The sequence below is a fragment of the Pogoniulus pusillus genome, chromosome 34 (genome assembly GCF_015220805.1).
Source record: "Pogoniulus pusillus isolate bPogPus1 chromosome 34, bPogPus1.pri, whole genome shotgun sequence".
In the NCBI taxonomy this organism is placed as follows: Eukaryota; Metazoa; Chordata; class Aves; order Piciformes; family Lybiidae; genus Pogoniulus; species Pogoniulus pusillus.
In genome coordinates, this window is record NC_087297.1 from 11635264 (window position 1) to 11661158 (window position 25895).

The 25895-nt window shown below is 48.6% G+C and overlaps 2 protein-coding genes and 1 long non-coding RNA gene across 4 annotated transcripts in view; 1 reads left to right on the forward strand and 2 right to left on the reverse strand.

The window, feature by feature from the left end:
* The first annotated feature begins 1154 nt into the window (after window positions 1–1154).
* Window positions 1155–17316, forward strand: SDCBP (syndecan binding protein). The gene is made up of 9 exons (XM_064170504.1): window positions 1155–1289; window positions 5397–5466; window positions 9653–9731; window positions 12547–12656; window positions 13378–13536; window positions 14263–14438; window positions 14629–14800; window positions 15778–15869; window positions 16612–17316. Exons 2-9 carry the CDS (start codon window positions 5416–5418, stop codon window positions 16664–16666), a joined length of 894 nt encoding a protein of 297 aa, XP_064026574.1. The 5' UTR covers window positions 1155–1289; window positions 5397–5415; the 3' UTR covers window positions 16667–17316.
* A 498-nt stretch (window positions 17317–17814) lies between these two features.
* On the reverse strand, window positions 17815–18726 carry LOC135189785 (uncharacterized). The gene is made up of 2 exons (XR_010308298.1): window positions 18372–18726; window positions 17815–18261 (listed from the first exon to the last, which is right to left on the reverse strand). It is a non-coding gene; the product is annotated as an uncharacterized LOC135189785 (long non-coding RNA).
* Window positions 18727–19003: 277 nt separating this feature from the next.
* Window positions 19004–25895, reverse strand: part of NSMAF (neutral sphingomyelinase activation associated factor) — a 29274-nt gene continuing 22382 nt past the window's right edge. For both annotated transcript variants that reach the window (XM_064170505.1, XM_064170506.1), the window contains 9 exons: window positions 25676–25734; window positions 24893–24960; window positions 23296–23363; window positions 22944–23067; window positions 22433–22516; window positions 21352–21502; window positions 20921–21023; window positions 20128–20237; window positions 19004–19363 (listed from right to left, as the gene is read on the reverse strand). In XM_064170505.1, coding sequence (XP_064026575.1) covers window positions 19269–19363; window positions 20128–20237; window positions 20921–21023; window positions 21352–21502; window positions 22433–22516; window positions 22944–23067; window positions 23296–23363; window positions 24893–24960; window positions 25676–25734 — 862 coding nt within the window. In that variant the 3' untranslated portion in view covers window positions 19004–19268. The remainder of the gene's footprint in view (window positions 19364–20127; window positions 20238–20920; window positions 21024–21351; window positions 21503–22432; window positions 22517–22943; window positions 23068–23295; window positions 23364–24892; window positions 24961–25675; window positions 25735–25895) is intronic.

Consider the following 25895-nt stretch of genomic DNA (forward strand, 5'->3'; position numbering starts at 1 on the left):
GTTAGAATTGCGCAGGCAGCTCAAATGATGCGACAGCCTGTAAATGCCAGAAGGAAGGGAATCACCCTCCCCTCTCATTGCTGTTTCTCCTTCCTCTCCTTTCCCCAGTTTCCAGCTACACCCTGCCTTCCCTTCCTCTGGGCTGGTGCTGGTGAGATCCCTTCACTGCTGCTTTGACTCACTAACGCGGCAGAAAAAACATTCGTGGGGTTTGGTGGATTTGGTGTCTGCTGGAGCAGCTTGTTAAGCAGCCCACAGAAGAGCCTGACAGCTCCTAGGACTGGCTGAGGACAAGGAGAAGGAGACTAGAGATGCAAGTACATCTCCTTCCTTGGTGCTGGTGAACTGATCAACTCCTTTACTGACAGCTCTGGACTCTTAGCTGAAGAGAACTCTCAGGGCACTCAGCACATTTAATCATAGAACTTAGATGGGAAGGGACCTCAGAGACCATCTACTCCAACCCCCACTGCCGCTGGACTCAGCTGGACTTGGTTGTCCAATGTGATGAAGTTTTGACTACTTGAATCCTGGTGAAGTCTGAAAGGCTCAAAATTGATGCTATAAAGGCAAATGGGGAACAATTATGGTAATTGAGTATGAAAGCCTCTTTCTGAGCTAGTTCTGGGGTCTGCCGGTCCCTGGTATGCTTCACATCGTGGTTTCTCCAGGGCTGCTTCCCTAGGAGATGCTTTAGATGTATTTAATGAGAGAAGGTCCACACAGGAGCTGGACCACACAACAGGTGACCTGCTCAACCCAGGGGACAGGTCCATGCCGTGACTCACCAATGCCTGCCTGGAGACACAAAAACCAAGGCTCAGACGAGGCAGTTAGCAAAACACGCTTCGTTACAGGGGAAAATGAATTGAAACCGTGCTTCGTCCTTCATGGAAACGACAGCCGTGACCCAGTCCCGAGAAACGGGCGATGCCGAGGCAGTACAGCAACGCGGAGCCACCGGATAAGCGACCAGAGGGGAGCGTTGCGGGTCGCGGTGGGGAGCGGGGCCGCCGCTTTCGCCTTTCCTGCCCCTCGAGCCCGCAATCACCGCTCCCGGCCGGCAGCTGCCCCTGCCCCTGCCCCCGCCCCCGCTCCCGCCCCTGCCCCTGCGCCCTCCCCGTGCCCGCCCCGCGCCCGTCCCACTCCTGCCGCCGCCGCCGGAGCATGCGCAGGGCCGGGCCAGCTCCGCGCCGCGCCCGCTCCCCTCACAGCGGCGCTGCCGGCACCTCGGAACTGCCGCTGCGGACTCTCTCCGAGCCGGGGGCCCCGAACAACGGCAGACAGAGGTAAGGGAGCGGCCGGGCTCGGCTGGCGGGGGGACTTCTGCCGCGATCCTTTGTGCGCGGGCCTGGGGCGGTGGCGCTTCCTTCAGGGCCTGAGGGAGGCATAAGGGGAGGGGAGGCTGCCAGCGCGGCGGCCGCGCATGGCGGAGCGGAGCGGGGAGGGGGCTCGGCGAGGGGCGCCGGTGCCGGTTGGCTGAGGGCGGCGTTGGTCCCCGCTCCTGCCGCGGAGCCGTGTTCCGACGGGACGGCTCTTCCCGGGGCGGCCTCTTCTTGAGGCCGGCCGCGATGGGATCTCGGCCTGGCCAGGGGGCTTCTGTGTCCGCTTCCAGAGAAAATAGGGAGCAGATACACGGTCGTGAGGGTGTGTGGGGGCTCCTCTGCCCTCTCGTACAGGCTCCGGGGTCGTTGCGTAAGGAACTTCTCGGCCCGGTCCTGCGAGGGGACTCGGACATTTGTCTCCCTGCTAGAGGGGCTGAGTTGCAGCAGGGATGCAGTGGGTGCGACCTGCCTTTTGGGTTGAGCAAGCCCTGCTCCAGGTCTGAAATGGAGGCAGCAGATCTCGGAGCTAAGCGCATAATGGGAGCAGTTGCTCAGAGGCTAATTAGATCGGTATCAGAGGGGAAATGCCGAGTTATGCCTTGCAAAACAGTTGCTCGGTACCTGACGTGTCGGCCTGACCTCAAGGAGATTTCGCCCTCCTGGATCTGCTTTAAAGATCGTTTTTTTAAGTTCCTAAGCTTCTAAGTGCTGGAAGGCAGTGTTCTGGCCCGGGCGCCGGCTCTGTGCCTGCTGTCACCTCCTCCCGGGTCACAGCAGAAGCCACTTGTTGGTGGCAGTTTTGGTTTGGGTAGGTTTTTCTGTCCCCTCCCCCAGTATTGGCTGTGGCTGCTTTCAGAGGCAGCAGTCGCCGCAGCAGGGCCAGGGCTGGGGTTCGGCTGGCTGCTGTGCTGCTTTCGGCTCCGACTTTTCCAACCTGGGCAGTGCATAGGGCTGCCCACCTCCTGCCAGCCGTGCCGTGCCGTGCCACCGAGAGCAGGTCGGCATCGCTGCCACCCGCAGGGCTTGCTGCGGCCAGGCCCAGGCTGTCACGGGTGCTGGCCCGCCACGGGTCACCAGGCCCCGGCACTTCCCCCGGCAAACAGGAGCTGCTGACGGGCTGGGCCGGGCCGAGCTCGGCTTCCCAGCCAGGGGCACTGAGAGCTGGGCAGAGGCCTGCGCTGCCAGGTTCTGTGGGTTGCACCCTGAGATTATGGCTCTCCCTCCTGCCCCACACTCTGAATTTGGTTCTCTTTGTTGCTCCCCTGGCTGCTTGTGTTCCCCAGAAGATGTGGGGATGTGGAAACTGCAAAATCACAGCATGGAGTGGGTTGGGAGAGTGACTCTGAAGATCATTACTCACAAAATCACACAGGATCACAGCACCATGCAGGCTGGCAAAGCCCCTCAGGATCATCAAGGCCAACCTACTCTACAAGAGTCGCCTTAATCCATAGCCCTAAGCACCACAGCCAAACCACCCTGAAACACAGCCAGGCTGGGTGACTCCACCACCTCCCTGGGCAGCTCATTCCAGTCCCTGACCACTCTCCATGAAAAACTTTTCCCTAATGTCCAATCTAAACCTGCCCAGCCTCAGCTTGAGGCCATTCCCTCTTGTTCTGTCTCCAATGACCCGTGGGAAGAGCCCAGCAGCAGCCTCTCCAGAGTGTCCCTTCAGGTGGTTGCAGACAGCAATGAGCTCTGCCCTCAGCCTCCTCTTTTTCAAGCTGAACAGCCCCAGCTCCCTCAGTCACTCCAACCCCCCTGCTAGAGCAGGATCCCTTCATGATCAAGGAAAGTGATTCTGCTGTCAGTGTGGATTTTTAAGCGAGAAAAGGAGCTTATAGTGACTTACACTTTTTGGTAGCCACTTTCCAGTGTCTAAAGGTGTTACAGTTCCTGCTGAAACTGTTTGCAGTACAAACAGCTCTGCACAGAAGGTGCAACGTGGATTAGTTCTTCCTGGAATTACTGCTGCTCCCTGACAGTGGCAATTGTTACTAAGAGGTCCTATTTTAAGCTAAAGGTAGTATATTTTGCGGATCTAGCATTAGCCAGTGAGGATAATTTGCTGCGGCTGCCTGTGCATACATTGAAGATAGCCTATGCAAAGTTAGGAGCTCGGTGCCTGCAGTTGCAGTGCTGACAGTTACTCTGCCTGGTTAGCTGGAAAACCTAAAATAGTAACTGGGGAGGTGAAGACAGAGGAGCCAACCAAGCAGCTCCTTGGTAGTGATGACAAAGGCTGGGTCATTGGCTTATGTGCCCTTGGTGGGGGTTGCAAAGTGGCGGGATAAGCTGCTGGAGTGTCATCTTGTGTGATCTGAGAGCTAATGTCTGTTTAGCTTTGCTGGTGCTTTTCTGAGGACAGCATCATGCTCATGCTTCTCTGGGTAACCCAGAATAAGGTCCAGGTTGCCTTTCTCTGACAAATGTCACCAGTAATCAAGTGCAGGGGGAGAACAGGTTGCCCAGGGAGGTTGTGGATGCCTCCTTCTTGGAGGTGTTCAAGGCCAGGCTGGATGAAACCTTGAGCAATCAATCTGTTTGACAGGTGTTCCTAGCCATGGTGGCACCGTTGGAGTAGGTAATCTCTGAGGGTCCTTCCAACTGGCCTAAGCCATTCTGTGAATTCAGAATGCTTCCAGGCTTCAACTCTGTTCGGGTTAGTTGAAACAATTAGTCACAAAATGGCAGTGGCTGTTAATTATTACAGCTTAAGTGGCCACGCATTCATGGTTTGGAGCTCTCTGACAGTTAGGGCACGCTCTTCTGGAGCTCTCCTTGTAGTCTGACATGATACTGGAGCTGTTGGGCACTCTGCTGAACAAGTAGAAAAGCTGTGGATGAGCTTGGGGTAATAGGAAGAGACATCCATTGTGTTCCTGCAGTATCGCATTAGGCATCTGGGGGGGGCATATAAAAAATCAACTCAATATCTGCACTTGGAGAAGCAGCAGCTCAAGGATTTAGGCAGTGGTCACTTTCAGGCTGGAATTTTTGCTAAATTGCTACGTAAATAAAGGCCTCTTGTTCTTTGGATGAAAAAATGAATGCTTTTAATAGAGCTGCCTCATTAACTCTGCTCTCAGTGCCTTGTCGAGCTTGTGGTCTTCTGTTTCTGCCCCGCTTCCCCCCCATGAATTAAACGTTCCCAGATGTTGGTGTGAAATGTTTTTTATTGTGGTTTGGAAAAGTTCAGGTGACCCCAGCGAGGAGGAGAGTGAAGGAGCTCTGGGCTGGGAGGTTTCCCAAAGGCCCAGGTGCCTTGCTCTGAGCAGAGCTGGGTGTCAGGGTGGTTGGCGTCAGCGTGGTTGGTGCCCAGGGCATCACGTGAAGGGACTTTTTTCTTTGGTTTGCCTTGGGTTTTTTTCCCCTTGGTTTTCTTTTGTTGCATTACTTCCTGACAAGTTGTCACAGGGCTCTCCCAGCATCACATGAGTGCCAGCCTGAAGCTTCTCTGCGTTTTGAAACTGACTACTGACTGGATCTTGCTTGCTTATAGTCTCTTGCTGCAATCAGCCTGTTGGAAATGGACTCACTTTTCTTGCTAGTCTCTTTGGTGGCTTCTTAGTGAAACATCAGGTCTGCTGAAAGCGTTTAGAGACTTTGGATGACAGAGTGAAAGCTTCCACAGTTGTGTATAAGACACTGGCCCAACTGGGAGCAGGAATAGGAGGGCAGGGATTAGATTTTTCCTCTGAGTCCTCATCATGATTGCGTCCTGGCCTCCTAAAGTCTGTCTTTGCCACTATGAAGTGGTTTTCTCTGGCTAGGCCCTCTCATCACTGAGACCTAAACTTTGACAACACTGAGTGCATTAAATAAAGCCTATTACACAAAGGCTATTACTGATAATGGATTAAGTGGATAGTCTTAATGGAATTTATCTGCAGTGCCAGGTGTCTGTGGTGCTAAGACTTTGCAGAGCACAGACTTGCAGGTCACAGATCACATATTGAACATTTTGTCTTCTTTCTTCTGATTTTAAGTTGTAAATATCTCTGATATGTCTACTTAGGACTGACTTTGCTTTCTCCATTAATATTTCCTTTTTTTATCTTCCTCTAGCCAGTGAAACTGCATCAAAATGTCTCTCTATCCTTCCCTGGAAGATCTGAAGGTGGACAAAGTTATTCAGGTATGCTGGGCTCTAATAAGATGAGTTTTGATAATAGATACTGATAATATGATAATAGATGTGCTGAATTTTAATCTAGGGGAGAGGAGACTTCTACTGCAGGTGTGAGTTCTTGTTATGCCATCATACTCTAAAGAAAGGAAAGACAATCTGTATTTTGTAGCTTGATGTGTTTCTTGCTTGTTTTACCAATTTTGGATAGATTTATCTTGTTTTGTATATTAATTTCTAGTAATTTGTCTTTAATGCATTGGTATATTTGGGGTTTTGAGGTATAGGTACTTGGCCTGAAGAAGGCAAATGCAGTCTGTCTCTGGTTGTACTTCAGTGTGATGTGATGAATGGGTATTGACTGAACCAATAAACCTGCTGTGGCTCATTCCTGGTGTCCAAACCTGTGGCAGAAAGCTCTCATGGGCCAGCTGGGCACAAAAAAAACCCAAACCACTGACTCTTTTAATGTCCTCTGGAGTCACAGACTTTTCTTGTGGCTAATTCATGGCAGCGAGCAGCTCTCTCAGTACTTCCAAGATGATCATCCTTGTGTAAACCCCTTCCTGTGCAAAAATATTCATATCTTTGTTAGTTAGGATGAGGGTGAAAAAAACCCTGTGGAACAAACTAATGAAACTCCATGAAATCTGCCATGAAAGTATTCATGAGGAATTCCTTTGCTTTCCTCTGCATTTTAACCTTTCATTTTTCCGTCCTAAATTAAGTGGATTCCCCTCCAGTTCAAATGGCAGCAGGGAGTTGTACTGCACTTTTAAGGTGGCTGCTGCCTCTGTCCTTGTCTCTCTCATTGGGTATCAACCTAATCAGTGCAGTTTGCTTGATTATTAACTCTCCTGTGCTGTCCCAAAGTGGAGTGCCTCAGTCTCAGCTGTGTTTGCATGTGTGGGGTGAGGCTCTTGAAGCTGTGGACGCTGCATTGAGATTGCTCCTTGTCCTCTCCCCACCCCACTCTCCTTATCTTACCAAAGTCTTTTATCTACAGTTAGGTAATGCTGAAATGGAAAATAATATCTAGCCTGAAGCTAAGAATATGCTCCTCCTTCAGCCTTTGAAGGAACAGCTGCTGGGGTTCATGCATTGTAATTAAAAATAGTAAATGTGGCCTTTCTGCCACTTCACTTTGGTGACCACTGAAGGAGAGGAGGTGGAAGCAGAGTCTCTCTGTGCTGCATCTTCTAGATCTTAAACCACAGATACCTGTTGTGTCATTTAGAGCAGAGTCTCTTCTTCTGCATTGGCTTGCCCATACATTCAGGAGGGTTCATAAACCTGGGCAGAAGTGTCTTGTCCATGTAGCGTGTGGTGGTGTTTCAGAGAAGAGTGAACTCTATGGAGGTCTCTATAAGGAGCATCACAGGTCATTCTGTTAAGCTACTTTAGTGCTCAGAGGTCAGGATTCCTGCAGTTGATTCTTGCAGGATGGATGCCTGCTCTCATAGAATCACAGAATGGTTTGGGTTGGAAGGGACTTCAAAGATCATCTAGTTCCAACTCCCTGCCATAGGCAGGAGCACTTCCTACTGGATGGGGCACTTAGTGCCATGGTCTAGCTGATTGGCATGGGCTGGGTGCTAGGTTGGACTGGATGAGCTTGGAGCTTCCAGCCTGGTTGATTCTATGATTCTACTAGACCAAACTGCTCAAGGCCCCATCCAGCCTGGCTTTGAACACCTGCAGGCTTGGAGCCTGGAGTTCTGAAGGCAACCTGTTCCAGTGTCTGAAACCATACTCGCAGGTGACTGTCCATTCAGAGCTACGTGGACCAACCTCTCCTACTTAGTGACAGCCTCTGACAGCCATGTGGGGGTGGGAGAGAAGAGAGCAAGCTCCAAGTGCATTTGTTTCCAGGTCCCTCGTGGGACCTGAGCGCTTTGGTGTTTTTTGTTGCCACCATCAGTGGGGAAGATCCTTCAGCCTCTTGCTCCTACCAACCACAGGAGGAACTAGGAGCTAGGTCTACTAAGTCCAGTTGTGAGAGGGGAAGTAAACACTGTTGTTGCTAAATAAGCATGATGTCAGGAGCAGGCCATTCCGTTTCTGACTAGCATATTTGGTAGCAAAAGTTACCTGCCTCTCCCCAAAAGTGCATTCTAGAAATGCTGTCTTCTTAACCACCTCTGAGAGCACCCTTGGAAAAGGGGGCAGAGTACTGAGAGACAAAGTCTGTGTCCTCAGCGAGTGAAGGAGACCACAGGGACCGAGAGACTGGTTATATACAGTACTCCAGCCTGCTCTTTTTGCCCAGCATGGGAGTTGGAGGCTGCTCTAAATACCTCTAATACTGAAAAATAATGACTCATTCTTACTCTGAAACTTTTTTTCTCTAATACCAACTTCCTGGAGAGTACAGGACTATGAAATCCTCTATTTTTAAGCCTGATTTCCTTACAAAACATGAAGTAATCTGCCTGCCGTGTTGTGACGCTGCAGATGATTTATGTGTCCTGTTCAGCACACTGTTTCCCTCTGCATTTAGTAATTTCCTCCCTACCTTTGACACTCAGTCGCAGGGATGGTTATTTCCGCCACAACAGGCAGCGTTTTTCACTGGCCCCAATTCCTCAAGGCTGAAAAATGAGTAGCTGAAGTACTTAGAAGGAAGGAAAGTGGCTGATTTTAATATGGTCTTATGGGCTCCTCAAGTCAAGAGGGATGTTGAGCTACTGGAAGGTGTCCAGAGAAGGGCAACAAAGCGGGTGAGGGGCCTGGAGCACAGCCCTGTGAGGAGAGGCTGAGGGAGCTGGGGGTGTGCAGCCTTCAGAAGAGGAGGCTCAGGGCAGAGCTCATTGCTGTCTGCAGCTGCCTGCAGGGAGGCTGTAGCCAGGTGGGGTTGGACTCTTCTCCCAGGCAAGCAGCAACAGAACGAGGGGACACAGTCTCAAGTTGTGCCAGGGGAGGTCTAGGCTGGATGTTGTTAGGAAGTTGTTGTCAGAGAGAGTGATTGGCATTGGAATGGGCTGCCCAGGGAAGTGGTGGAGTTGCCACCCCTGGAGGTGTTGAAGCAAAGCCTGTCTGGGGCACTTAGTGCCATGGTCTGGTTGGCTAGGGCTGGGTACTAGGTTGGACTGGATGAGCTTGGAGGTCTCTTCCAACCTGCTTGATTCTATGATTCTATGTATTTCCTCCTGTACTTGGCAGTAGTGAGGCCTTGAGTACTGATTCAGTTTTGGGCCTCTCTCTACAAGGACACTGAGATGCTGGAGTGTATCCAGAGAAGGACAGCTAAGCTGTCCAAGGGTCTAGAGCACAAGTCTTGTGAGGAGCAGTTGAGGGAACTGGAGCTGCTTAGTCTGGGGAAAGGAGGCTGAAGAGAGACCTTCTGCCTGAAAGGAGGTTGGATCAAGGTAGGGATCAGTCTCTTCTGCCTAGTGACAAGTGGTAGGAGAAGAGGAAATGGCCTCAAGCTGTGCCAAGGGAGGGTTAGATTGAATATTAAAAACAGGCCTAAAAAAGGGTTTTCAAACACTGGAATAGGCTGCCCAGGAGGAGGTGGAGTCATCCTCCCTAGAGGTGTTTAAAAGATGTGATGCTGAGGGACATGGCTCAGCTCCAGACTTGGTTGGACAGTGATTGGACTTAAAGGTCTTTCACATCACAGTGATTCTATATTGTGAGGCAATAAACGTTGTAGAAATTAAGTTGTAGAAAAACCATCTGAGAAGGTCCTTTTGTTTCACAAGGCACTAAGGCAGTAGCATTGGATTGTGTGGAGCTTGCAGCCTCTAAGGGGCTGTGGTGGGCCTCATAAAGAACACCTGTAAAAGGTGAAGACATTAAACTGCTGCTATCCCCCTGAAAAAAAGCAATTGTAAAACACTCTGGCAAAGACATACCTTCAAATGTAGTTACAAAGCTTCCTCAGCCAGGCTCAATGTGTCTTTAACTTGATGACAAAACCAGAGCAGGGTAACAGTATAGCCTCTCTGCATCCTGGCTGGAGTCTGGGCTCTAAGGAAGGTACAGGTTGATCTGCCAGAGTCGTTTGGTGGCACTACAGCATGTTGTGTTGAGGTTATTGATGTCAGAGAAACACAAACTGGCTTCAGAACTTCAACATGAAGACTAACTTGTGTGTATGAGGGGAAAGAAACTCCTGAGTCCCCTGCTTGCATAACAAAGATTCCATCATGTTCTTGTCCAAGATAACCTGTGTGAATTTCTTTGCTTTCAGGCTCAGACTGCCTTCTCTTCAAATCCAGCTAATCCAGCAATCTTGTCTGAAGCTTCTGCTCCTATTCCTCATGATGGAGGTAAGCTCATGTGAGGGTCCTCACGTTGTGAAATCCTAAAGCTAACAGCAGTGCAGTCAAAAATAGCCAGCAGTATGTAACCCTGTTTGCAAAAGGTGAGACCAGGGCTTCTTGGAAATGCCAACACCCACCTTGGGAAGGTGCTGCAGGAGTCCAAACCCAGTGTTTGCTTGGAAAAGGAAGTTGTGGCAAACACTAACCCTTCTCTTTTCAAAGCCCTCTCCAAGTCATCCTAAAATACCAGGACTTGCTGACCATTTGAACTCTCTCTTACCTCAAACACTTGATGGTCCTTATTTGTCACCTGTGTATTTGGAAGCTTTAGAGGGCAGCATGACTGAGTGCCTTTCCATATGAGCTTGCTTAAGGGACAGACAAACAGAGAACTGCCCAGAAAGGTGGAACTTAATCTTGCCTTGCTACCAATGTGAAGCTTCCAGCAGATTTTGGGATCAGAACTTTGGTGGGGAATCAATCAGACCTAAGCCTCAATGACTTATACCCATTTCTCCTTCTCTTCTCCCAAACACATGTACCTCCATGAAGGTGCACAGGCATGTTTGAGGTCAGAACTCTGGGCTTGTAGGTTCTGCTTGGTCTAAAAGCAGCAAGAAAAGCTGTCAGAAATGCTGGTGGATCAGACATTTTGAGCTTGGTGGATAGAACTGCAGTTCTTCAGTTCTTCTCTTGCTGCTGTTGTATCTAAGGTGACTATAGGCAGGAGCTGTGTCACCAGAGAACTGCCTCTTGTAGATCCCTTGTGTAACAGATGCTTACCTGGCCTAACTCCACCAGGCCAGACCTGAGTTTGCTTCAGCAGTCCCTTCTGGGCATGTTCTTTCTGCTGCCCAGAGTTTCAATTCTGCAGTTTTTGTGCCTGCTGGCCAGATGTCAGGATGTCGACATCAGCTTGTGAGTGAATTGCTCAGGAGCCTGTGTGGCTGAAGAGGGATTGAACACTAAATACAAACACTCAGCAAGTGTGCAGGTGGCACCAAGCTGTGTGGCACAAGCAACTTGCTAGAGGGCAGGGATCCATCCAGAGGGACCTGGGCAGGCTGGAGAGCTGTGCCCAGGCCAACCTCATGGCATTCAACAAGGCCAAGTGTAAGGTCCTGCACCTGGGTAGGTGCAATCCCAAGCACAACTCCAGGCTAGGTGGGGAATGGCTGAGAGCAGCCCTCAGGAAAAGGACCTGGAGGTCTGGGGTGATGAAAAGCTCAACAGGAGCCTGCAGTGTGAGTGCAGCCCAGACAGCAACTCTGTTCTAGTGGGAGGTGTCCCTGCCTATCGCAGTGGCTTGGGACTGGATGGTCTTTGAGGTCACTTCCAACCTAAATTATTCTATGATTCTACATCACAGACCAAGGCAGGCCTCTACCATCTACAAGGTGTGCCAAAGGCTCTGGCAACCCCTCTGCCCTGGCAGAACATACATTAAGTGCTTTCAGATGTGCTCTGCTGTGTGGAGATCTCTGTTTTGAAAGAGAATGTAATACTGCCAACAAAGATGCATCCTGTGTTGTGGTCTTCAGTGAAGAACAAAAGAGAAAAGTGGAGTAACTGCAGAAGTCTTGGGCAGTAGTATTTGTGTATAATGCTAGGGGCTTGAAAATGCAAGCAACAAAAATAGAAGGCATATTCATTAAAAGCTTATCAATCAGTGCTGGAGAAGCTGCAAGCTGATAGATCAGTCTGGAAATAAGGTTAGGCAGCTGCCATGTGAAGCAGCTTGCAAACATGGCCACCAAAAGTCCTGGGAGCAAAAAGTCTCTCACCTATACTGGAATTCATCTCTCAGGGACCTTTGGTCTCCTTACCAGAAAAGTTACTTTCCATTCCTGGTCAGATGTTTCTAGCACTGGTTTTGCACTTTGTATCCATAACTGGACTCTGGCCAAGTGAACTGGGGAGCCTGCTGGCTTCCTGAGCTGTGCTCTGCAGTGCCTCACTCTGAGCAGCCTTTCTATGCCCACTGGTTTGGAGGGAGGAGTGGATGGGCTCTGGAGAGTTCTCACAGCCTTCATAACTGCTGTGTGTTAAATGGCACCAGATCATTATCTATGGAATGTCAAGGGCAGCAACAAGCTTGTTCCAGAGTGGTTCAGCTCCAGGTCTGGCAAGTGTCACAACGTCATTTCTTCCCATTCCCTGCACCCTGCTCCTCTCTGCTCTTACTCAAAGGCTCTGTGTGTTCTCTCTTGTTGGGGAGCATTTCTAAACCCACCTCATTGTGAGGCTGTGGGAAAAAGACTGCTCCTTTCCTAGCTCTTGAGCAGGCAGCACTGTGGGCCCTGCAGGCAGGAGCCTGTCTTCTGCAGAAACTCTGCCATGCCTCGATCTGGGATGTCCTTGGCATGGATGCCTCTTGCAAGTGCTGTCTTGCAGTAGTGGAAGGGCACAGTGTCTGTTCTCCAGAATACCTGTTTGCTGGAGGGAGGCAGAGTAATTCCCCAGTAAGTGCCCCAGAGCTTTGGAGCAAGAGCACATCTTCATGGACTGAAGCACAGTGTTGAGTTTGGAACTTACTGCCCTGGGTCTGACGTTTGTGCTGAAAAGGATGGATGGGGTAAGTGAAACTGAAAGTTGTCTGGAAGCTCTGCATGTCAGGAATGCTGCTGGGCTGGTTGCTGCTTGAAGGAACAGTGCTAGGATAACAGTGCTGATGCCAGGGGCTCTTCTGGTGTGACTTACACATGAAATGCATTGCAGCAGCAGATTTGTTGAAGTAACTACGTGCCAAAGAGTGACTGCTCCTTCTGATAACCCAGCCACTGTAGTGATGGAGGCTTTGTTGTTTGTTTTTCTCCTACAGGCTTGTACCCCAGACTGTATCCAGAACTTACTCAGTACATGGGCCTGAGCCTCAATGAGGAGGAGGTGCAGAGAAACATGCCAGTGGCAGCAGCTGCTCAGCCACAGGGTGTAGGTACCAGTCAAATGTCTTAGGAAGCAAAAATACAAAGCCTAAATGTGGTTGCCATTCTAGAGAGCTTGCCTTGAGTACCATCCTTGGCTAATTAACTGTTTAAAGTACGAGTGCCTGTTTTAATCTGGTCTTAAACTGAGCAGTGAGGAGGCTGTGAAGGTGATCAGAGGGCTGGAGCACCTCTCCCATGAAGAAAGGCAGAGTTGGGATTGTTCAGCCTGGAGAAGAGAAGGCTCTGGGGACACCCTGGAATGGCCTTCCAGTATTTGAAGGGGGCTACAGGAGAGCTGGGGAGGGCCATTTTACAAAGGCATGGAGTGGCAGGACAAAGAGTAGTGGCTTCAAAGCAGAAGAAGCTGGATTTAGAGTAGACATGGGAGGAAATTCTGCCCTGTGAGGGTGGTGAGGCCCTGAAACAGATTGCCCAGTGAAGTTGTGGAGGCTCCAACCCTGGAAGTGTTCCCAGCCAGGTTGGATGGGGGTCTGAGCAACATGGTTCAGTAGGAAGTGTCCTTGCCTATGGCAGGGGGTTGGAACTAGATGATCTTTAGGGTCCCTCCAACCCAACCCGTTGTGTGATTCCCAGTGCCGGAGGTGGGAGGGTTGGTGGTGGAGTGACTTGACTTGGGTTTTGCTTTGATAACATTTCATGTAAACTGACCTACAGCTGTTTGAAAAAGCTGAAACTAAGGTGTCTGGTTGTTTTGTTTCAATCAGCAACTGGTAACACGACCTTCTACTAATTACATGGTAGCTCCAGTGACTGGGAATGACATCGGGATGCGCAGAGCAGAAATTAAGCAGGGCATCCGCGAAACCATCCTCTGCAAGGATCAGGATGGCAAAATCGGCCTTCGCCTCAAGGCTGTTGACAATGTAAGTACCAAAGGTTGCTTTTCCCTCTAGAGACAGAGTCACAGGTTGTAAGAGACCTCAAGGATCATCCAGTCCAACCCTGGGACCAGCACTGGAGGGTCAACACTGGAGGATCAGTGGGCTGGAACACCTCTGCTATGAGAACAGGCTATGAGAGTTGGGGCTCTGCAGCCTGGAGGAGAGAAGGATTTGAAGAGACCTTGGAGTGGCCTTCCAGTATCTGAAGGAGGCTACAGGAGGGCTGGGAAGGGACTATTGACAAGGTCTTGTAATGACAGGAGGAGGAGGAATGAGTATAAACTGGCAGAGGGGAGATTTAAACTAGATGTTAGGAAGAAGTTCTTTACAGTTAGGGTGGTGAGGCACTGGCACAGGTTGCCCAGGGAGGCTGTGGCTGCTCCCTCCCTGGAGGTGTTCAGGGCCAGACTGGATGAGGCCTTGGGCAGCCTGTTCTAGAGGGAGGTGTCCCTGCCTATGGCAGTGGGTTGGAACTGGATGAGCTTTGAGGTCTCTTCCAACATAAACCATCCTATGATTCAAACACTAAACCATGTCCCTAAATGCCAGGTTCACAAGCTGCTTAAACACCTCTGGGGACAGTGACTGTAGCACTGCCCTGGGCAGACTGTTCCAATGTCTGAGCAGGACTCTGTGTTCTGTCACTGGTCTTTGTCTTTAAGGTAGCACTTCCTGTATTTACTTTCTTTGCCTTTCCCTTTCTTGCAGGGTATCTTTGTCCAGTTAGTTCAGGCAAACTCTCCAGCATCCCTCGCTGGCCTGCGGTTTGGGGACCAGGTTCTGCAGATCAATGGTGAAAACTGTGCAGGGTGGAGTTCTGACAAGGCACACAAGGTTCTGAAGCAGGCTTCTGGAGAAAGGATTTCCATGATCATTCGGGACAGGTAAAGCCACTGCAGACAGGGATTGCCACTGCCGTCTGCAGGGTAATTCTGGGGCGTTGGGTCTGCTCTGCTTTGCGGGGCTCAGGTGCTCCAGTACTCCTTGGAAGTCCAAGCTGCTGGAATGCTGTGTGGTTCTTCCTGTGGCTCAGCAGGCCGAGCAGATGGCTTTACATTCTGCAATGTCTTTCAGGCCTTTTGAACGCATCATCACCATGCACAAGGACAGCACAGGGCACGTTGGCTTCATATTCAAGAACGGGAAAATAACCTCCATAGTGAAAGACAGCTCAGCTGCACGGAATGGGCTCCTGACAGAGCACAACATCTGTGAAATTAATGGGCAGAATGTCATTGGATTGAAGGTAAAAGAAGGGTTCTGTGCTGGGTGTGGCTAGCTGGGAGCTGCCTCTGCAGAAAAGAGCAAGGATTGTGTTGTGTACTTAACAATCATAACATAAGAAAGGTTACTTAACTTGAGTGGAAAAACAGGGATGTTCTGAGGCTTCTTTGCAGTCCTCCATCTGCAGGCAGGGCAACTCATTCTCTTCCTCTGCCTCTACTTGCCTGGGCTGACCATCAGTGTTTATCCTTGGTCTGACTTTGCTGGCAAAACAAAGAGAAAGCTTCCCCCTGCCAGCCTGTGCCAAATTCCTGTAGGAATTCTGTGTACAACATCTCTTCTCTAGTCAGTTTGTGCAAGATGCTGATTCTGTGCACATGGTGGGGATTGAAAGGGGCCTCTGGAGATCATCCAGTCCAACCCCCTGCTAAAGTAGTCATCCACAGCAGCTTGCCTGGGATCACAATAGCCAGATGGGTTTGGAATCTCTCCACAGAAGGAGACTCCACCAACCTCTCTGGGCAGCCTGCTCCAGGGCTCCCGCACTCCAGCACCCTCACACCGAAGACGCTTCTCCTTCTGTTCAGATAGAACCTCCTGGGTTCCAGTTTGTGCCTGTTGCCCCTCATGCTTTCACTGTGCACCACTGGAAAGGATCTGGCTCCATCATCATCTCTGTCTCCATTGATAAGCCGGGGGAAAATCCCATCTCAGGCTGCTCTTCTCCAGGCTCAGCAGCCCCAGGGCTCTCAGCCTTTCCTCCTCACATAGGTGCTCCATACCCCTCGTCTGTGCAGCCTCCCCTGACCTCTCTCCAGTTCCTATCTCTCCATGAAGTGGTAGTGCAGGTCCAGTGATTTGCCCTGCAGGTTCAGCACTCAAAGCAAGGAGCTGAGGATCTCTTAAGCCAAATGAAACATGTCTAGAGAAAGCTGTTGAGCTGCTGCTTTACAGTCAGCTGCAGGCCTGGTGCTCACTTGGCTTCTGCTTTAATAACAGGACCCCCAGATTGCAGACATCTTGGCAACAGCTGGCAGTGTGGTGACCATAACCATCATGCCTTCCAGCATCTATGAGTACATCATCAAGAGGTAGGTGATCAGCACAAAGCAGCTTGGCTATTAGTTGTCACCAAGCTGACAGTGACCGTTTTCTGCAGATGAAATTATGTCCTCATGGGCACACATGATGACAACCTTCACATGAAGGCAGGCCAGGGGTGTGTGAGGGTCTGAACATCTGCTTCATCTGCTGGTTTAGTCAAACCAGTGTGGTTTGGTTCTGGTTCTAAGCTGGTCCTGTGTTAGTGATGCTCCCTTGTCTCTTCTCCACTTGAAAAAATCTCTTTCTTAGCAGAGTTTACCAAACTTGAGCTTCTCCATGGATAACAACAAGTATTTGTGACCTAGCACTGGAAACAACATTTTAGTTACAGCTAATTCTGGAGACACAAACATGATTCTTGGCAGGGTGCAGTTGTTTGCTGCACCTTTGGCAGCAGAGGCTTTCTGCAGACAAATCTCTCCTGTTAAAAATGTTTCTGAAGTTGCTAGAAGTTCCTAATGCCTCAGGTCTGTGTGCAAGTGCTCATTTACAAACCACTCTTGAGCCTGACAGCACCTTTGCCCTCATACCTGTGCCACCAGGCTGCTTGTGCCCTGGGAGATGTTGGTAGCAGTGACTAATGAACAAGCAAGATGGAGACTGCTGGGCCTCCCCCTGTGTGCAGCTCCCTGCAGCAAGCACAGATTGTGATGTCTTAAATGCCCCTGCTCTTGAAGGGCTCGCAATGAGACAGCAATCAGGAGCTGAATATCTTCTCCTGTCCTTTAGGATGGCAACCAGCATTATGAAAAGCCTGATGGATCACTCTGTTCCTGAAGTCTAAGCCTGTCTCCTGTCTCTGTACATAACAACGATGATTCCACTCAACTCGGGCTGCTCTACTCAGTGATTTCTTTCTTCTGCACAGGAGCCTCTCAGGAGGCTTGGAGAAGATAATGCTGCATCAAGCACTTGCATCTCTAATGGCTGGGAATGTTACAGTTCAACATATCTCCTTTATTCACAAACTGTAAAACTTGTAGCCTTCTATGCTTCAGAAATGTGAAATTCCAGTTGTGTTACAACCTCTTTGCCTAGGCTTTAGGTTACTCCTCTAAGCCATTGCAACTGAAGGAACCAGGCAGCACTTGCAGAGTTCCTGCTGTTGCCTAGGACAATGCTGTGCTTTCTGTTTAAGACAGATAAATCTTTCTTCTGCTTTCTGTTTGCAAGAGTAGATTAGGAGTAGCCTTAGGAGTATGACCAGTACTAGTTAGTTTTTTTTTTGTTCTAGTAACTGCTGTTTACACAAGAATGCCAGCTGAGCTGCATAGAGCTGAGGCATTGTTCAGCAAGTAGGAAGTACAAGTAAGTAGTGTACAGATACTCAAATCTTTTTATTACTTGTTATACAAATTGTAACTAATGCTTCTCTCTCGCCTTAACCATGTTCTTAAGGAGTCAGACATAACCAAATAAATGACTGAACCTTTAGCCCCTCTGTTGTCTGCACAGACGAGCTAAGGCAGGCCTGGGTTGCTGAGGTCAGTGTGAACCAAGCTAGGAACTGGGTCAAAACAGCTTTTACCATCAGCTTGCTGCCTGCAGTGTTGAGGTGTTTCAAAAAGGTAGATGCAGGACACTCTAGACAAGATGTGTTAACTCTTTTCATGCCTTCAAGGTCACCAGGTGGAAGAGCAGGCTAGCTGCTCAGCGAGATGTTCTGGGAATGGAGGTGTGCTTTCATTTTAAAGCTGCTTACTGGCTCTGACTGGGAAGGAGTTAACTTTCCCTGCAGCAGCTGCTGCCTTTGGGACTTGTGACTAAAGCAGTGCTGGTATCGCCCCACGGTTTTGTCACTGCTCAGCAGCCCTTGCACAGGCTCAGGGCCTTTTCTGCTGCTGCCCAGAGGACAACTGCAGTGTTTGACGTGAGGCTCAGCAGCACTCTGGTAGGTGCTCTCCAAAGCAGCTGGTGGTTGGAGACTGGCTGGGCATCAGGCTGCAGGTGGGATGTGGTGAGTGAGTACCTTTTGGCATCACTTTTTCCCCCCTTCACTTCCTGAACTCTCTTTATCACAATCCACACATGTTCCTTCTCTTACCCACCCTGCTGCGGAGTGGCTGAGTGAGAAACTCCGGGGCCTAGCTGCTGCTTGGAGCCAACCCACTGCACTTTAGAAGCAGAGTGAAGTGAACTGAAGCTAAGTTGATTACCAGTTTTGGTGAGTGGCTCCCCTTTGCTTTTGATGCTCTCTTCCAGGTTTCAGGTCTGCAATCTGAGGTTATTGAAGTGCTTCTGAACCATCTGTTCCTTAGGCAGAAACTGGTTGGCTGCAGAGATCAGCACTTCAGTAGCACCTTGTCTGGGGCTCCAGGGGTTTCCTAGCTGAGCAAGCCAGCTTGCCAAGGAGCAGTTTTCCTCAGAGTGGGTGGTAGCCTTAAGTCAAAAAAAGTCTATAGGTATTATTTGTTGTAAGATGGTTTGGGGGAGTGGTGCAGCTGTTCTTTCAGAACTACTGGCTCCAAAACTGAATTTTGTTTACTTACCTGTCCCTTAAAGTGAAGTAATGCTTCAAAAGATGACTGTAGAGAGCTCACAGGGCACAGCTCTGCCCCAAGGAGTCTCATGTGCCAGGCCCTTCATTACCATATGTGGCTTGTTGCAGCTTTTCCAGTTTGTAGGGAAAGTGGCAGTGGAGGCAGGATTGGTACCATCAGCTGCAGGGTAGAGCTGCCCTTCCTGGGGTTGCTGCTTAACAGGGAGCTGTGACTCTGGAATCAGTCCTGGAGCTTCCTGTCTCTCAAATTGTCAGTGCTGGTTGCTAAGTGAAACTCACTGCACCACTTCAGGCTCTAGTGGTGATCACATTCATCCCGGGAGCCATTCTCATTGGAGTCTGTGGTTGCTGTTTCTGTAGCTCTGGCAAGCACTAACTGGTGACTGTAGTGGTTTAGGATTCAGCCCTATGGGCACGGGACCTGTAGCAGTCTTCTCCTCTGTCTTCACTAGGAAGGAGGCTGACTACACAGGAGACACAAACATGGCATGAGATGTGGTACTAAGCTGCAGGCATCCTTCAGGACTTGAGAATGCAAATGCTGCTTCTCTGGCAGCAGTCCAAGTAGCAAGCTGGGATGCATTCTATGCAAACCAAACAATGACTGCAAGTTAAGAGCTCTTTAATTACAGAAAAATAAGTCTTTAATTTAACCTCAGATATCTTTTTAGACAAGCATTTTCAGTATGACAGTCCATGGAAAACAAATGCATACACTCTGGAAGTTAAGAGCCCTCAGTGAAGTCACCATACCATTGAAAGCTGTACTTGGCCAGAGCTTCCTGCCTGGTTGAACTTCAGCAGCCATCATTGCACACAGTTGAGTTCCTTTAAAAGGTTTGGTTTAAAATAAGAGTTCATTTAAAGGTCTGGAGGGAAAGGCACTTCAGTATTGCAGCTTCCAGAACATGATTTGTTTGTCTTCCCCTCCTGTAATGACACTGTTGCATTGTTCATTCATCCACATGGACACCACAGCACCTGGGGCAAGACAAACCCGACCCAACAAGTCAGTCCACCCATGATTCATAGAATACCAGGCTGGAAAGAACCTTAAGGATCATTAATTCAGGGAATGGAGCTTTTTAAGAGAGTTTAGGATCATCTGGTCATGAGTTTGGGATGACACTGACAACACAAGGCTCAGAAGAATTGTGGGAGGCTTTTGGGTGCCTGCTCTTATTCACAGGAATGATCTCCCACAGCTGACTTTGGGTACTCAGGGGATGTCAGCTGCAGCACTGAATGTAGGTGGCAACACTGCCAAAAGGACCACAGGGATCAATCTCCAGAAGGGAGATTTTTCACTTCACATGAACAGTATTTTCACTTCAACTTCTGAGCCAAAACTGGCACTTCAGAATCAAGCAGGCAGAGTTCCTCCTTGGCACATCCTGGTTGCTAGTACACTGAAGCTTATACAGATGTATTTCCCCACCCAAAACAAACAATTTCCTCTCCTGATTTTCACTTCATTTGTTGCTAGACTCAGTCTGGTTGGACTTTGACACATGCTGCAGCCCACACTGCACTTCACTAGGGCTATGAGGTAGAAAAATGTTGACTTTGGTGATGTTGTGAAGAACAGAAAATTCCAAAGACCTTTACTTTTGGTCAGCCTTGTAGACAACAAAATTCCTCCTTCCTGGGAGGCTCCTGTGGCCCTGGTTTTAGTTCTAACAGATCACATTACTGTCAACAACAACCTTCCATTCAGTCTGAGACTAGGAATAGCTCAGCCATACCTGCATGTCCTTTGATGCGTTCAGTAACCTTTCCTCCCAGGAGGTCCCAAACCAGCAGCTCACCAGACTGGCTTCCTGACAAGATGGTGTTGCCATCCCATTTGAAGCACCTGCAGGGAAGTCAAAATGAGTTCACTCCAGGTGTTTGTATCAGGAGAGCTAAGCATTTCCAAACTAAGCCTGACAGAAGTGCCACTAGAGATACAAAATGGAAAGACATTCTTCCCTTTAACACAGCCAAAACACACACAATGGGGTAGAACCTCAGCCTTTGCGCTTTGAGAAGCAACTCAGTACAAGAAGTAGCCAGCACCACTGCCCTTCCCATTCTGCCACCACCTGCCATCAGACTTCTCCACAGTCAGCTGAGTTTGCCACACAGCTTCACAGTCTCGCTGCTAGGAACAGAAAATTTGTTTTGGCTGGAAAAGACCTTTCAGCTCATCAAGTCCAACTATCAACTCAGCACTGCCAGGTCACCACTGTCAGCACACAGCTTCTAAACCCCTCTAGGGATGGGGACTCAATCACTGCCATGGGCAGTGTGACAATGCTTTTGGGAAATACATTGTTCCTAAATCCCAACCTAAACCTTCCCTTTCCCCTTGCCATTTCCTCTTGTCACCCTTCAGCCTCCTTTTCTGCAGGCTAAATACCCCCAGATCCCTTAGCTGCTCCTCACCAGACCTGTTCACCAGACCTGTTCTCCAGACCCTTCATCAGCTTTGCTGCCCTTCTCTGGACCCTCTCCAACACTTCACTGTCCTTCTTGTAGCAAGTTCTCAAGAGTTACCTCTGTGGCTCATCAGTGGTTAGAGAAGATATGAGCATTCCAGTTTGTACATCTATTACTTTAAAACAAGAGTCCTCTCCTGTGCTGAGTAGATGTCTGCTGTCTGTCCAGAAGAAAAAAGCAAAAGAAATGACACAAAGGCACATTCAGACATTCAGTTCTAGTTCCCAAAGCTCTCTGTGATAGCAGCATGTTGGATGTTACTTAAAGATAATTTCCTGTAAATTAAGCCTGCAAGGAAGCAATGACAAAGTCTACATCGCTGGGCTGCAGCCTAGCATGGCCCTGTCTAGTTAATACGTTCTTTGTAGTGGAGACCCCTGCCAGTCCAAACCACCTCACCACCCCCTTGAAACAGTAATTCCACCACCAAGGGCATATTCCATCAGATCAGGAACGATTCCCATATTAATAACTGAAATCCAACCTACCAGGACTAAAAGCAGCATCAAAGACAGTCCCAGAATGGCAGGGCAACTGGTGCAACACTGTTGCTGCAGCCACATCCCAGACGCTAATGGTGCCCTCTTTGGTTCCAGAAGCCAGTAAAGTACTTGCAGCGTTCAGGTCGATTGTGTTCACCTAGGAGGTTCAAAATACCCTGTGAGACATCTTGAGGCAGGTTTTAAACACACACAGCAAGCTTCATTGTCTCCAAGATGGCATTTCATTGACAAAAAGCTTTTCTATTTAGCTCTGCAGCATCTTTGACCAAGTGTGATTATTACAAATCCTGCCTCTGAAAAAGAAAAGGTCCCTTTGGTATTTGGAAATGCAAATCAACATTTCAGACTACAGTTAGCACTACCTAAATGTAAGACTTCATCCCTTAAGGGTAAAATTCTTCTTTAAAGAGCTTCTTAGTCATCAGTTGTTGCCAGTTCTCTTGGGGACAGTTCTTAAATGTTAGCAGAACTTTTTCAATAAGCATTCTGTTAAAAGCCTGTTAAGAAGGCTTAAACCACTAATTCTAACTAGAGTAGGGGCTGGACTCTCCAGAGGTCCCTTCCAACCCCTCAGATCCTGCGATCCTGCGATCCTGTGACTTGAAAGGCTATGGCCAAAGGTGGGCAGCTTCACACTTGCGGTTCAGAGCACACAGTGAAATTCATTAAGATAGTTTCCAGCATGGTAAACAGCTTCAATTCTGCTTTCCTTTGGCCAAGACACTAATACCAGGAAGCTGTAACAATGAAAATACTCGAGAACCGTGGCTCTGTTTTCCAAAACAAAACAGCTCACAAAGTACCCTCAGTCCCCAGGAACGGTAAGCATACAAGCTGAGCAAGAGAAATTAAGGAGCCTCTGCTGCACCAGTCCCAGAGGGGACCTTTCACCCAGGGAAGCAGGGGACAAATCTCACAAAAAATACCCCCAAGTGAAACAAAACCTCCATTCCCAGCACACTTCCCCCCTATTGTCCCCCAACTCAGTCCTGGTGCTTCATCACTACATCTTGATGTTAACAAGCAGTTGATTTCCCATTCTGGGCTGCTCTGTCCACATACTCACACTGACATCGTGTTCCAGCTCTGCAAGCAGCTCAAACTGGTGTTTTTTATTGCTTGAGGTGTCCCCAGGAGCACAGTGCCACACCTACAACACAGACACTTCAGTTAGCTCATCGAAGTGTTGGTACAACCAAGGATGAGTTCCTCCAGCACTGAACTCTCATATTACAAGGAAGGCTGCGTGTGTAAACTGTGGGCCTTGTCTACGTGGCAGAACACAGCAAGCACAGCTGGCACCTGAACTCCTTCACCTTCAGCAGAGCCACACACTGAGCATGAGCCTGCTGGTCCAGGCAGCTCCTGAAGCTTTCCTAGCTAGGTCAGCATCCTAGCACTGGATGGATGCTGACCAAAATGCCATGAACAGGCAGCCTGGATTGGAACTAGACGATCTTTAAGGTCCTTTCCAACCCAAACCATTTTATGATGCACTCCAAAGCAAGTGAGTGGCTGAATATTACAAAGAGCTTGCTATAAATAGCTGCTGGAGTGTAACAAATCCACACACAAACCTTCACAGTGGAATCCCAAGATGCAGAGTACAAGCGCCCGTCACGCCAGCAGACCTTACTGACTGCATCATCATGCCCCATTAAGATGTCCTGCCGTCTTCCAAAGGCAATTGAGTAAAAATAGCTGTCAGGGAAAGGTTATAAAAGCATTATGCCTGCAGAGAACTTGAAAGGGGTTTTGTACACAGATGAAGGAGCTTTGCTCCTACAGCTACTAGCAGATATCTACCCAATAAAAGAGCTGAAATAGAGACAGTGCTATAACGACCAATATCTGTGTTATCTAAACACAAACACAGTGAGCAAGGCAATCCATGGCACTCAGTAAAGTCATCAGGAAGTAAATACACACATATGGTTGTCCCATGAAGAACTGATGACAGTGGTATCTCCAGGCAAGATGAGACAAGATGACAAGGCCTGTAAGGAAGAGAAGAAACTCAACTAGTGCTTGATTTCTGAACCCCACATTAAACAGAAGCACACTGGCATGGTTTTGGAGAACAAGCAACGTTTTAACCTTCCCTGTGCACAACACAGAGGCGATCTATGGACACCACTCAAGGCAAAACTTAAAAGTCAGACATTCAACAGCAAATATAAGCAGTATATATATAAATACACACACATGAAGCATTTAATAGCAAAGATAAGGCTCAGGAGGCAGCAGAACTGATGACTGCCTTTTCGATGGTGGTATCTCAGGGACATAGTGTGCAGTCTCTCACTCAGGAGAAACTGGGTCAGCTCTTCATCTTGTAAGCTGCTGTCAATTCTAGATGCAAACAGCTGAGAGAAACCAAAATACAAAGGTTTCCTTTGATGTTTGCTCTCTGTGACAGCTACTTGTCAGCTCAGCTCTTTCAGGCAACAAATCTAATTCCTACTATTCTCCGCTAGAACCATTCTTTACAGACAGCTGCTCAGATCCACGACCAGCACTAGAAGCAGCAAGGAAGAAAAAATAACCATCCCAGTGCTTCTACTAGTATCTGGCTATGGTCTAGATCTGTTCTAAACACCAGTAAGCTGCTGGACTCTGAGAGTCTACGGCTTCTTGCATTGCTGCAACAGACCAGTGCTAAAACTATGGGAGAAGGACTAAAGAGAAGAGTATGCAAGGCCTCCTCATGAGAAACTGACTTCTGGCTAGGATTCAGCAAACAGTTTCCTCTTCACAGCGACAAGAAGTGACCTTCCTAAGTCTGTCTTGGCTACAGCATAAGGAATTGCTCTATCTAGAGACATGTGGCACTGTGTGCCATGAGTCCTGGTCCCACAGCTCCCTAGAAGACCTGTTAGAGCATGCTGTGGCTGCTGTCTGGGCAACCCACTTGCCTTGTACAGAGAGGCTGATACATCCTTGCCTCAAACGACTCTAAACATAAGTAGGAAAGAATCTCTACAACCACAGTGGTCAAGCACAGAACAGCAAACAAAAAAAAATCATTTCAGGTTTTGTTTCAGAAGCAGGGGAAAAATGTTCAGAGGTTGCTGAGATCATTGCTCATTAAGGAAGGATGGCTCAAATTCACCCTGCATGGATTCCACTCCCTGTGCTCAATTTTCCTCTGCTGGATGACTCAGAGTTCACTCTTGGGAGCAGTAAGGCAATATGGATGTGAGCAAGGGGTGGAATTTAAGTTCTGTGATTCTTAGTTCAGGGATGTCCAGGAAGACTCCTCTGCTTACAGCAGACTATCTTTGTCTGCCACAAGCCCTTTCTTGGCTAGCAGAGCACTTCAGAACAGAGCTGAAGTGCAGCCATTTAATGCTGCCTTCCTGTGGCTCCATCTATATGGACGCCTGACAGAGTCTCAATTCACTTCACTAAATTATTCACTCACAGGACAATTGAGGAGGCAGGGGAAGAAAAGAGGCACTGATGCATGCTGAGAGACATTGCTCTGAGACCAAATGATCTTGTTTTCATTGTGACTGCAGCTTACCATGTTGGAAAAGGACACACTTCTCTGGGTTGTCTTTGACTCTTTGGAAAACATCTTCAGAGTGGAATCTGGGGGGAAAGGACAAAAGGGACAGAAAGTAAAAGGGCTGGTTTGTATTGCAGAAGCTAGTAATTGTGCTCCTTTGAATATTCAAATACCTTATTATGAAAAGCAGGTAAGGTTTATCACAGCCCTTGAGAAACTATAAAGCTTGTGACTGGAGCCTGGAACTGGCCTGTTCTGCACCAGTTGCAGAGGAACTCCTCAGTGCCCACCAAACTCAAAGAGAACTTTGGAATCTAAGGGGAGAAATGACCACCCTCCCAAGCCCTAGATAGAGATCATACTGAAATCCTTGAGTCCAAGTGATCTAAAACCTCACAAAATTCATCTACTTAGGCTGTTTCATTACAAGAAATATTTAACTGCATTTCTACAACAGGCAGCTTGCAAAGGTGAAAATCCAAAAGCCAGACAGAAGCAGCCTTTACATGTGAACACTGAAACTCTCTCCAACAGCGCAAAGGAATTGAGGGTGAAGTGAAAGCAAGAATCTTGCACTTGGCAGAAGATCAGGGCCACTCCTTTCACAACTCTGAAAACCCAGGACTAAATGGGGTGTTTCTGGAATCACTGAATGCAGTTTTCCTTTTGCTCTCAGAAGATATTAATGGGACTCAACTACATTTCAGAGTTTCAGGCTGTTTTGGTCACTAAGTATTGTTTAGTCTTAAAACATGCATTTAAAGTGTAGGCTCTAGGAAATTTCTCTGCAATTCTTACCCTGGGATGTAGTGAAGACAGAAGATCCATTGCTAGTGACTGCTATTCCAGTGATTGCCCTGTGTGATACAAGCAAGCTTAAAGGTGATTTCACAGAGTTTGAAACTTCAGCACCACTCTGTAAACTGACTACAGCTGAAATCCATTTGGCCTCTAAAAGCTAAGACATTCAAGGAGATGAACAGCACTACAGTGGTGTGTTACACACCTACAGACAAAA

Bases quoted from the DNA above. Each gene is read 5' to 3' on its own strand.
- SDCBP (XM_064170504.1), top strand. From the start codon at position 5,416: ATGTCTCTCTATCCTTCCCTGGAAGATCTGAAGGTGGACAAAGTTATT. The intron at 9,732-12,546 runs GTAAGCTCATGT...TTTCTCCTACAG, and splicing joins TCCTATTCCTCATGATGGAG to GCTTGTACCCCAGACTGTAT. The intron at 14,439-14,628 runs GTAAAGCCACTG...AATGTCTTTCAG, and splicing joins TCCATGATCATTCGGGACAG to GCCTTTTGAACGCATCATCA.